The sequence below is a fragment of the Aplidium turbinatum genome, chromosome 1 (genome assembly GCF_918807975.1).
Source record: "Aplidium turbinatum chromosome 1, kaAplTurb1.1, whole genome shotgun sequence".
Lineage (NCBI taxonomy): Eukaryota > Metazoa > Chordata > Ascidiacea > Aplousobranchia > Polyclinidae > Aplidium > Aplidium turbinatum.
This window is the reverse complement of record NC_137472.1, coordinates 51,469,281-51,481,550: the sequence shown is the minus strand read 5'-3', so window position 1 is coordinate 51,481,550 and position 12,270 is coordinate 51,469,281. Positions and strand designations below refer to the sequence as shown.

Sequence of the window (12,270 nt, the reverse complement as noted above, 5' to 3'; positions counted from 1 at the left end):
GCAAACCAGGCCTGAATTCAGAGCAGGGTGGATAGGGAAACGTCCTTCTCAGGGCGAGGCAGCCCCTCTGTCGAAAAATACCAACGACCGACCGTCCTACAGCTGAACACCGAGGGAATTGCGGCCAGCAAGCTCAGCTACATCAGTAAAACGTAGGATTGAAGATATGTCCAATGACGTTCTTGACCAAATTGTAATTCATGTAAATGCTTCTCCATGGTATACAATTCAATTAGATGAGTCTACCGATCGCATTAAAAGTGCAAATCAAATGTTGAAATAAATTGACAATTTTGTTTTCATGAAATCAAGTTCATGTGTTAATCGAAACTTCTTAAAAACAATGACTTTGGAATACTTTTCTGTAGCCACATTTCTCTGTAATTGTGCATACTTACTCGTAATATTTAGCTTCAGCATTACTTGAAATATTTTTCTCCGTATCGGAAAACAAAATGGGGTCGCATGGAAATGCTGATTTCATTTTCATTTAAATTGGGGTCGCTTCTTAAAAAGGTTGGAGACCACTGGTCTACTTAACCTAGCTGGCATCTTACGTCATGGAAATTGCTAGAAAATGTCCAAATATTGCACCATCGGTCGTAAGACCTGATGAAATATTGCATTAGCCGCTTGAACACCTGTTTGAATGACTTCATAATTGTCTTTCATTATTGCGTCACAGTTACTGTCTACGTGCATTTGAGATATCGCAAATTATTCTAGTCATTCGTAAAATTGTTTGTTGGAAGTCAGTCGCAAGTTTAACTGTTTGCTTGGTGCTTGCTAGCTGGACAAATTTTCCGTCTTTTATCCAAGTAATCTGTTCTGTAGTGACAGTTTTTAGAGGCGTACGGTGTTGCGTCCCATTTTCGATAGCCGCGGGCTAATTTTACAGGAATACACTTTTGAATAGACGTTTCAAAAGAGTGTTTATTTTTCGGTCATTACATGCAGACGAACGGATCCGGGAACTTTATCTTACAATTTTCCCACGAAGAGATTATGGTTTACCGCTGTGACCACCATCCAATAAGAATTTAAGTTTAATTGCAATAATGATATCATACACAAAACTAGTTGAAATCAAAAATGTTGTGTATTGTCAAGTTGTTGTGTGATATTGGCGGGGAATGAAATATGCATAATTGTAATAAATTCTGAATAATGTATATATTGTTAATCTGAAATACGGTAATTTACTTGTTTTTTTAAAAACTCTTGTAAACCACATAAAAAGGTCAATAAACCACATATATATATATGTTATATGGCAGGGTTCGATCTTAGCGCTGGTCCTCTGGCCAGTGTCTAGTGCGAGTTCCCGCGGACCAGTACGAATCGTTTCGCACTGGTCCGACTGACCAGTGCGAAAATATCATTGTATTATGACTGTCGTTTGAGCGTTTAGAGTGCGTGGTTCTCGTTTGCGCTTCTATTCAAACAAAAAAAAACACGTGATCCGTGCGTGTTAAACCGTAAGAAAAAGACAGCAACATCACATGTTAAATCATAAGAAAAAAGCAATCGCAACATCACGTGACGATGTTAAATCAAAAGAAAAAGGGGAATCGCAACAACGCGGAGCTCTGGTAGCCTAGTACAGTACTCTCAAGAGATTTGATGCATAAAAATGTTAAGATTGTGCTAGAGTTTAGAGAGCATGTGAGTAATGAGGCATCAAATTAACTTAATAAATAGGTTAAATTAGTAATGATTGTTGACTGTTGTTATTGAATTAGGTACTATTGAATAAGAATACCGTACTTAAGGTTTATGCAAGATTGCTTAAAGAATTCGCGTTCTGTTCAATAAAGTTCTCTTTATTACAAAATTTATCAGTAAACGGGACGGACCAGTGCAAATGGTGAGCCACTTGTCCGGTTGGCCAGTGTGAAAAAAAGTTAAGGTCGACCCCTGTATGGTGACTAATTTAGGATTGTGGACAAGAGCTGTGGTATGAATTAGTAAAATATGGTTCACTAGGCTAGTTTAATCACACTGAAATGACGATCTTAGATTCAATCAATCAATAACTGACTTTTTATTTCACAGTTGCAAGCTGATTTTTTATTGCTTTTGAGGTTGTTGTAAGCTAATGCTGTGTTACACATCTGTTGCTGATTTGAGTGTCCTTGTCTTTGGATGTTATTTCTTTTAAGTACGGCATATTTGACGATTATGGCGGCTTCTGCTTAAACGTTTGGAGTAAACAGACACTTGTGTGCAATAAACTGATAGATACTTGTCACTGTGATTACTTGTCCGACTTGTTTTGTGGAAAGTGTATACGGTTCAAAGATGTCAGCTGTGACGAAAAGAAAGCATGTGGTAAAAGAAATGCTTGATGATTTCAATATGCCATCATCTAACCAAACGATTGTCCAGGTAAATAATTAGGTTTTTGTGCTTATCACTGTTATAAAATGGTATAAATGCATGATAAGACTGCGATGCATTAGATGTGACTTGCAAACAAGTGTGCATACGCATTTGATGTAAAGTTTTCAAATTGTGAGGAATTTTCAAGCAACTCTGTCCACCTGTAAGCTATGCTTAGAAGAGTCCATCTGTGTTAAAATCTCTTAAAATTCAATATGTGTTATGGAACAAGATTTATGAAAAAAATACCAACTGTCTGCCTACACTAGTCATTGTCATGCTTGAAGGACTGTTCAAATTTATCACATATATTATATATAATATCTTTTATTCATTGAAATGATCAAGGACATCTTTAAGAGGAGGCTTTCTAAACTATCATTTTCTGTTACCATATTTGAACTTATTGAGGTTGTTGACGATTTTATTTGACAAAACCTTGATAGGTTATATCTGGTTATTTCATAGTTATTAGTTAGTCATGTGATATTTGAACAGCCCCTTAGTGTTGCCACAAACGCTGATGTGCAGTGACTTATTCATTATTATTTTTGTTTATGTATTAGCTCTTTCATTTAAAATTCTCAGTGTGTCTAAATTTATTTTCTGATTTAACTGATAGATATGACATTTCAACTGCCTAAACAACAATTAAGTAGCCTATATGTAATTATGTATTTGGCAACAACCTAAAAAAATTAATTTTGCACACATTGCTTTTTGATATACCGTACTGTACTTGTTTAGTTCTGAAATTTTTCTCACATCATTTGTGTTATCTCACAGGTACTAGGAACATCTGGATCTAACTTGCACCAGATCAGGACGGCACACGGTGAAAGATTTCTTGCAAGTCTCCCAACGAAGTTTCGAAAAAACATATGGATTAAACGAGGTATATATTGCAAATACTGCTTTTATTTTTTTGCATTTTCTTGACTTCACAGATGGTATAATGTGGAAACTTTGAATTCCAGCTAGCAAGATTGATAGTTTCTACACATTGATTTGAAGTCTACACTCTCTTGCACATAATGAATCGTTGGAAGAAAGACTAATTTTACCAGCTGAGATTGTTAATAGATTGCCAGTGAAGTAACGGCAAGATCAACCTAGATCAGGGGTCACCAACCTTTTTTGCATGCAGGCCACTTTGGCGCTAAGGAGAGCTGTGGTGGGCCGCACTGATACAATTTTAGGTAGGTTGACTCTTATGCTAGAAAAGAACGCTTTTCGTACCCAGTATCCACTCCAGCGTTACATGTTGTTCATATTTATCTTAGAATACCGCAGCAACAAAGTTAGTCGAACAGCGCTACTGCCAGGCCAAGCTCCTTTAACAATGTCTAGAACGAGGCCACTTGTTTTGCGCACTTATAGCGAGGCGAGCAAATATTCAATATTCATCGCCAAGCAAGATTGGTGTTGTTACTTTGCTTCTCAAAAGATATCTTGCAAACAGTTTCAGTAAAAAAGAACGCTTGTGGAAATCACCGAAAAAACGTTTCTATAATCGTAACTCGAACAGATTTTCCTCTAAAAAGCAATGAGTTGGTTTTTCATCCTTTTTGTGAGAGTCTACAAAACCGTCTTTCTTTTATAATTATTAGACAACTGTCACTCGCGGTGCTTATCAGCATGGCAAGAATTGTTGATTAACAACATTTTTGCAGTACTAAGCTAAATATTTTTCAACTGCTCGGAAACATAATAATTCCATTTTCTATGCGTTTTAATCAACCATTGGGACAGTGTGGTGGCTGGACAATTGGACATCGTATTGGAATAACTTGAAGGGACCCCACCTAGAACTACAATCTGATTGGTCGGTCGGTGGAATCGCATGCAAAGCGAAAATATGCTTCCTGGAAAGTTTTTTTGCCTTCATGCACTTTTATTCCTCAAGAAAAGTGTTTTTGGTTATCCACGGGCCACATGCGGCCCGCCAGTTGGTGATCCCTGACCTAGATGATTCACTGTAAGACTTGTACAACTCACTTCATACACAGATAGAATATGATTGATTGAATCTTTATCCTCGGACTGAGAAAGCTTCTTGTAGAGCTTAATCCTGGCAGTTTTGCATACTTGTAGAGGCTTTGAATCACTGACGCAGGCCCGGTCACCGAGATTGACAGAGTGAAGTTTCCGATTATTGAAGTCTTGTTGCCGGGAAAATATTCTATCCATTAGATTCCGCTGAATGGAGAGCAGTCCTTAACGTGCGTTGCTCAAGCGCACACCCCGAGAGTCGAACCAGCGCCGCTTGATCTTGAAGCTTCTTCGTTTGAGAGGTCACGCGCTAACCAACTGAGCTATCGGGGCGGATATTTTACAAACAGCAAGTGGAAACTTCTCTGTGACTATGACAACGTACTTGTCCAGGATCACATCAGTGTTTCAATTTCAATCATTAATCTCATAAACAAAATTGTTAGATTCAACCACCCAAAGAGTTTTTTTTTAGATCGATAAGGTTTTTACAATCCATTTAAGTAATACCATTTACCAACCTTTACCACTGCACACATGACGCTAAATATTACGTTTGCCATCAATATTCGGGTCAATATACGGTTTGACCCCAAAAAAATTTATACAAAAGGTTTTTTTGTTCTAAGTGTATGATTAGGTTGTACTATACCCCAGAAAAAAGTCTACAAAAATCTGACCCCGGGAAAGTGGTCAATTTACATAATTTGAAAATGGTAACCCCCCAAATTTTTCAATGTACACAAAATTTTTTTAGTTTAATTAACACACTATAAATGTATTAAACACATATAAACATGGTATCTATGCACCAAATGAACATATCAAAAACCGTCTGTGATGTCATTATGATGTCATGGAAGACATAGGCGTCGATTTTTTAACATTTAAGAAAAAATCTGAGGGGGCAAGATGATAAAAAGTGTGAAATATGTACCCAAATTTGAACAGTTCCATAAAATTACACCGTCAAAGCTACAAAAAAGAACAGAAAAGCAGAGTGGCTGCCCCCCGAAACAATTTCTACTGGGGGGCCGCACCCCCCTGCCTCCTGGGAATCGACGCCTATGATGGAAGAGTATATGCACTAAACGTTAGAGAATGTCAGAGATGAAGTACCATTTTTCAAGTTATGATTGTTACATACTAGTAGTCGTCACAATTATCATCGGTACTGTCTGTGTCGTCTTGATCCAATGCAAGGACATTGTTTGGGTTTTCACAGGACACAAGTTGGCATTGTCCACAAGCAGAGGTACACGGAAATCCGTACCTCCTACATGTACATCGCCGTGTTGTGCAAGCGATCGTGCAATTACAATGCACGATTGTCCGGTGCAGATTGTCAGATTGTCCAGGTGACAAATTGTCCGGTGCAGGGTTTTTCAGAGTCATTACTGGTGCGAATTGTTTGTCCTCAATCTTCCAACCCCAGCCAGTAGGGTCCAAATTGCTTTCTAGTCCTAACCATATCATTATTTGATAGTAAGCACGCAGGGAATGGAATATTGTAGAAGATGCAGTTGGTGGGAGTCAGGCTGGCGCAACAAAGGATGACACTGAAACTACTTTCTTTTTCAACACAGAATGTCGCAAAGATGCCAGCGAATCGCTTTGCTTTCCAGCATAGAGTAGAACGATTGACTGTTTGCCATACTCTTCAATTGCATCCACCCTCTGGCCAGGTTTTGTAAATGCAAATGCCAAGGATTCTAGCTCTTTGTCGCCTTTGGTGGCTTTCTGAAAGAGTGTTCTCTTTCCTATTCCGAAGATTCGTGAGGTGGTATTGCATCCTGTAAACGCATGGATGAAGAGTAACTGAGAACATAGCTGTTGTCCGAGACATTCCTTTAGGGTATTAATATTGTACACCCTCTGATCTTTAGACCTCTTGTCCGAATGAAAATACATTGTCTTCTTCCGACTGTCCATATGATAGAGGAGAAGGATCAAGAGATCTGTGTCTTCTCCAACCAGGGTTGTAGTGTGGTATTCAGAAGCTGCAATAGCTGCCTGAACAATATCATAGTCGGCATCTCCTTCAGCGTTTATAACTGTGGGGCCTTTCTCTCGCAGTTTGTTGCTTATCATATTGATCAGCCCTCGCTTATTGCAGCCCTGTGACAGGAATTCCTCCTTGTTTCCAGTGAAGACTGTTGCTGGAGTGAAGCTCACTTTTGGATGATTTTTCTGCTGACGGCGTTAGTGGGTGCAGTCCTTCACTGATGGTTGATCACGATAACCGTCGAAAACGACTGTCGCCATCCCGTAATTGCGTAGGGTAAAGTCGACATAGCCATCCGCAATGGCGCCGTATGTGCTTCCCTTTGTCCATTGTACGCGATGCATGAGGAAACCACCATCAAGGACATACTTCTCGGTCTGTGGTATTTCGTTGGTAACAGCCTCATCAGATAGGCTGCTTGCGTACTCATCGATTGCTTTAGCAAGCTGTGTTTTCTCTGGCTTCCTCATAATGTTACTTGTCTCAAACAGGGCAGGTGGGAATGGGCTCAGTTCGTATTCTAGAACCTCCTCTAGAGAAAAGTCACCTGCATTCGATATGACCAAAAGTCTCTGAAAAAGTAGGGCGGAATCGATGGATCTATCTTGGGAAACTTTGATGCAACATGAATCACGTAAAGTTTTCACTTTGTCATTCCGTTTACTTGCATATGTAAAACTGGCTGACCCTCCATTTTTTCTAAGATTTTCCTCCCGACTGTTCGATAGTCATCAACATTTACGCCATCTTTCGCAATCACTCCAGTGATTATGTTCTTCAGCGTTGGATCCGCACAAAAATGGACTGAATGATTGGAGCTTTTCTCTGATTTTTGCGAGGTCGGCCTGATCTCTCTTCATCCTTGCCCCACTCATTTCCTTATGCTGAGCACTCGTTGTAAATGCACGCTTGTTGAAGTCCTCCATCGCATGATTGTACTCTGAACAAGCTGGTGAGGATAACACTCACAAGGCTCGTTGCTCCTCGCTCATTCCACTACCCCTTGTCAAGCCACCGGTTGTCTTTAGCGATCTCATCAATGTCTGTTCAATTACAAGGTCCGAACCAAGGCCAGCCCAGACTTTGTCGGTTCGCCTGATGACATGTAATCCATCCTGAAATTTCTTGAAGACAGCAGGGTCCTTCATTTTGAGGTTTTGCATGTTTTGCAAGTACAAGTATGCTGATTTTAAGTAGTTGTGGTGCCCTGCAGCAGCAAATATTGGTAAGCACTCGGCAACAGCACTAAGATGTCTATCCCAGGAACCAATTCGATCTGCCATCAGCAGCATTCGTGTACATTTGACCATGTTCATGTAAGAAATCCAAAGCTTACTTGTCCTGGATTTATCAGACAAGCCAAGTTTCTTCTTGTCAAGTGCTTGCTGAAGTTTAGCATTTGTCTCCGAAGTAGCTACTGTTTCCAATGTGGTCTTTCCTTCTACCAACAAGGTGTACATGTCCTCACACGACTTCACTGAACCAGCTAACTCGGGATCACTATCCATCATTTCAGAGACCAGCATCCCATTCAAGCATTTTTCTATTAAGAGGTGGCCCCGCAAAGCTCTCTGCACAGCTTTGCCACCCATCATATGCTTTACTTTGTTATCGAACATTTCAAAATTGTTACAAGATTATAACCGCACTGATAAGACCATTTTGAAATTATTGTAGCAAACCGTAGAGCGCTGGCTGGCTGAACAGCTGAGCTAACTACATAGATTGATAGTCGAAACGCGTAAGTCTCGTTCGCGTTTTTATTAGACCAGATTATGATGACGAAGACACGATGACGGTTTCTATATCAAAGAAAGAACAAATAAATCTCACTGCACACAACATGAAGAATTAACTGATACAACACAAACAAATTAACGTACCGAATTGTTTTTGCCAGCAATTCAACAAGAATGTTAACAATAGATATTAATTAAGATTATTTAGACTAATTCACGTCCTGTAAAATAGAAGAAAGTTAAAATCTGAAAGACTTCGAACCAAAGTATAACTGACAGTTGTTTAACAGAAGTAGCTTCTTTCAACGAAAGTGAAGTAATAATCAGCGCGTACTTAAATTGAACAAATGCGTAGGAGACAAAAAGTAAAGCGAGGTTTCAACAAAGTAACTCTAGGTCATACAAAGATGCAATACTACGTGTTAACTAAAGGATGTAAATGACGTAATAGTTATGTTAATTAACTACTTTCCCGGGGTCGGATTTTTGTAGACTTTTTTTTCTGGGGTATAGTACAACCTAATCATACACTTGGAACAAAAAAACCTTTTGTATACATTTTTTTGGGGTTGCCCCCATATTTTTCATATATTGACCCGCCTACAACCTATGTAGCGTAATATGACGTTTCCGATTCTCCTGTACAAAGGTGTCCTATGCTATAAGCGAATGACTAGAGGAATTCGAGGCCGAAACGGTTAACCTAAGCAAAGGGGTAATGTTAAACTACATCAACCCCATCAGTGGCGAAGAAGTGGTGTTACGGTTTTTTGGATAGGAGATCAACGACTGTACATATTTGCTCAAACTTTTATGTACAAATATTTTACTTTGTATTTATTGATCTTTTATATTGTTATAGATACATATTTTGTGTTTGGTTTTGTTATCCATGTTAACGCTAAAGTATCAAGTCTCCAAGCAAGCATTGATTCATAGATGTTTTAAGGCTATGCCACCTTATATGGTCCATGGGCTGACTAATATATTGCAACTGGTATTATCTTTTTCATCCGAACAGCTCAATGGGCAAACAGCATAAATGAGTAGTTTGTTTATGATATCTAGTATAGCTGGGTCGAATCCAGAACCATCGGAGATTGTCACTTTACAGTGATAAGCCAAAGTGTATAGTCAACTTGTTACTCAAAATTCACACTCCATTCTGGTAGAAAATGTGTATACTGTAGTACCAAGCGAAATACACCGATTAGTCTTTGGACTATTTCTAATTAATGACTCAATATCCACAAGCAAAGCGGCTACTTCAATCAAGCCCTTTACATGTTAAACTTCATGACCTTATCGCAGGGGTTCTTAACCTTTTTTGTCTCAAAAGTAAAATTTACCCCCACCGTTTTGGTGCCCCCTGGTGATGTCCGTGTCCAGACTTAGAGGTCAGAAATCTCGTTGCGACTTCTTATACTGACTTTCCAATAATTATCAAATGTTGGAAAATTTGCGTAAATTCCTTTTTGAACTTTTTTACTCCACAGATCTAATTTTGTCTGAAAGCCCTGAATTTTATCATGTAGGCTACATCTATTCTATATGGTATCACTTTTTCCTTGCATTTGCATGTTGAGCTGGTTCAAACTCGAAAAATTGTCTGTCAAGTAAGCCAATAATGCACCAATAAATTGTTGTCGCCAAAGTGCTTACTCAACGGGGATTTGCGTTCTCGAAGAAAAATCTCGATTTTACCATGTAGTTCGAAAACTCGAGACAAAACAAGACCCCTAGAGAGCCACCAAACCTCGATGTGATAAAGGAGAACAGAGTGTTCTGATCCCATCTGATCACAAACCAATTTGAAAAGACTATGATTAAGAGCACGTGCCTTGATAAAATTCACACATTCAACCACATGCTTCAATACTGCTTTCAAATATTCTGAAAGGGTTTTACTTGCCAGTGCATGTCGATGAAGGGCACAGTGAGTAGAAATGATCGGTGCTCGTTTTTTCACCAGAGTTGTAAAGCCAGACTTAGTACCGAGCATAGAAGGGGCACCGTCTGTGCAAATTGAACTCACATGATTCCAGGATATATTATTTTGTTGAAAGAAATTATTCACTTTTTCCAGAACATTAACCGCTTTGGTAGTCGTCTCTAAACTTTCGCACATCAAGAATTCCTCTTTCAACTCACCAGCATGCACATATCGACGGTAAACCAACAGATACGCACAGTTCGACACGTCAGTTGACTCGTCTAGCTGAAGACTAATTCTTGTCTCACTAGCTCGAATCTCGTCTTTGTGCTCGAAGTCCTAATTAGGTTGTGTAGCCTACCGTGAAAATGTAGCACACATACGCTGCTGAAATGAAACTGGTACCGTAGTCTACTTGCGTAGAGATAAAAGAAAAAGACGAAAACTTACATTAAGCATAAATTTGAATCAAAATTGAGTGCAACACTACCACTTTTTTAATAACTGAAAAAATGAAGTTTGCTTTAATTTATGATTCAGTAAATTTACCCCCTCGGTAGGTAAAATTTACCCCCGGTTAAGAACCCCTGCCTTATCGACATGTTTAATATTATCTATGGCAGTACAAGCAAAAGCCAAATAGTGTTTTTGTCGCACAGCGTATGCTGCAATACTGTACAAATTACATAATAAGTAAATAGCTTCGCATTCTTTCTAGGGGATTTTGTCGTGATTGAGCCAATAGCTGAAGGTGACAAAGTGAAGGCGGAGATAGTTCGGATTCTCTATCCTCAACACATCAAGGAAATTAAGCAATGCAATCAGTGGTACGTTATGTTTTATGCTGAAGAAATGGTTCAAAGTTTTGCTAGCTTTAGGTAACTAAATGTGTTCATTCACTGCACAGCGGTGGGATGACTCAGCGCTGATTTCCGAAGGCACGGTCCTGGACTGGTTCGACTACCAGCTTAAGCTAGTTGTTAAAGAAAAAAGCTTTTACCGCTACTGAGTGGATGGATGTAGTTGCTGAAAGGAACTTTCCACCTATACTTTTGTTAGTGCCAAAGGTCTGATATACATTAACGAGAATATTTTCTTCTCGTCCCCTATGCTTGGTATCAAATGTGGATCCACTTTACTCGAAATCGATTCATCCCACAAGTTACGTGTAGTGGATTTCAATCATTGATGAGATTGCTATACGGTACAATAGGTACTACTGTACAAAAATATTGTACACTTCACTTGTAAGTTGGACTTATGGCGATGTATTTTTCAGGCCTGATCAGTTTCAGACACGATGCAACAAATACGATTATAACACGTCAACTAATCATCAGATAAAGCAAGCAAATTCTTATGATTCAATCGAGAACACTTATGACGACTCAGAAGAAAGCGATGATGACTTTTCGGATATTCCTGTTAATACTAATCGACCACCGCAAGTCTATTTGGAAGATTCCGATGAAGAAACCTCAGACGAAGATTGATCTTTGATACTTGAGAAAATGACTTTTTGTTTTTATTATGGTGTCGGTGCCCCACAGGTGATCGGATTTCACACGATAACTTTCGCATGCTCATCATGCGCAGCTTTGTCCAACGTATTAAGCGCACTTGTTTTTAGACATCATATGACCTAGGTTTGCCAATGTTCTTCATGAAATTAAGAAGGTGTTCGAGTGATGTCATTGAAACAAAATTAGCGATATCCGTTATCTGTGCCCATTCACTGCGGACTTGGCAACCTATGTAAACTTCAGTGTCGGGAAATGTTTGTCATGTTAAATTGTTTTTGTGGTCAAAATGACTGTACCTAGTTGCCGATTGTTCGTGCTACTGCTGAAAACGCAATAAACTTCTGGAGATGTGTTTGGCTCGTATTCAGTGCTCGGAGATGTGTTCAGAACACTCTGATGATGTGTTTGGCTCGGAAGAACAGTATTTAGACAAAGTATCTTGAGGTGATATTATACACGTCGCTCATGTACTCGCCACTACTTGGTGTCGACAAGAAACTGACTGGCTTCACTGTGATCACGAAATTTCACTTCGGAAAAGTTGACCTTTGCAATTACCCCATATGTGAGTAACTCAGTCGTATAATTCCTGTTAGTGGGGGCTGCGTACACGTATAAAAAAATTAACAGTTGCCTGATTTTCCACCCACTAAACGCAGCGGAAGGTCTGCGTGTCCTAGATGAAACCAAAGACTG

At 39.2% G+C, this 12,270-nt stretch overlaps 1 protein-coding gene across 1 annotated transcript; it reads left to right on the top strand.

Annotated features, from left to right (window-relative positions):
• Window positions 1-2,059: 2,059 nt before the first annotated feature.
• On the top strand, window positions 2,060-11,926 carry LOC145776117 (putative RNA-binding protein EIF1AD). The gene is made up of 4 exons (XM_082587523.1): window positions 2,060-2,388; window positions 3,169-3,277; window positions 10,770-10,878; window positions 11,331-11,926. Exons 1-4 carry the CDS (start codon window positions 2,302-2,304, stop codon window positions 11,542-11,544), a joined length of 519 nt encoding a protein of 172 aa, XP_082443649.1. The 5' UTR covers window positions 2,060-2,301; the 3' UTR covers window positions 11,545-11,926.
• Window positions 11,927-12,270: the final 344 nt, after the last annotated feature.

Coding starts and splice junctions, on each gene's coding strand:
- LOC145776117 (XM_082587523.1), top strand. CDS start 2,302: ATGTCAGCTGTGACGAAAAGAAAGCATGTGGTAAAAGAAATGCTTGAT. Junction 2,389..3,168: donor CTAACCAAACGATTGTCCAG/GTAAATAATTAG, acceptor GTTATCTCACAG/GTACTAGGAACATCTGGATC. Junction 3,278..10,769: donor AAACATATGGATTAAACGAG/GTATATATTGCA, acceptor CATTCTTTCTAG/GGGATTTTGTCGTGATTGAG.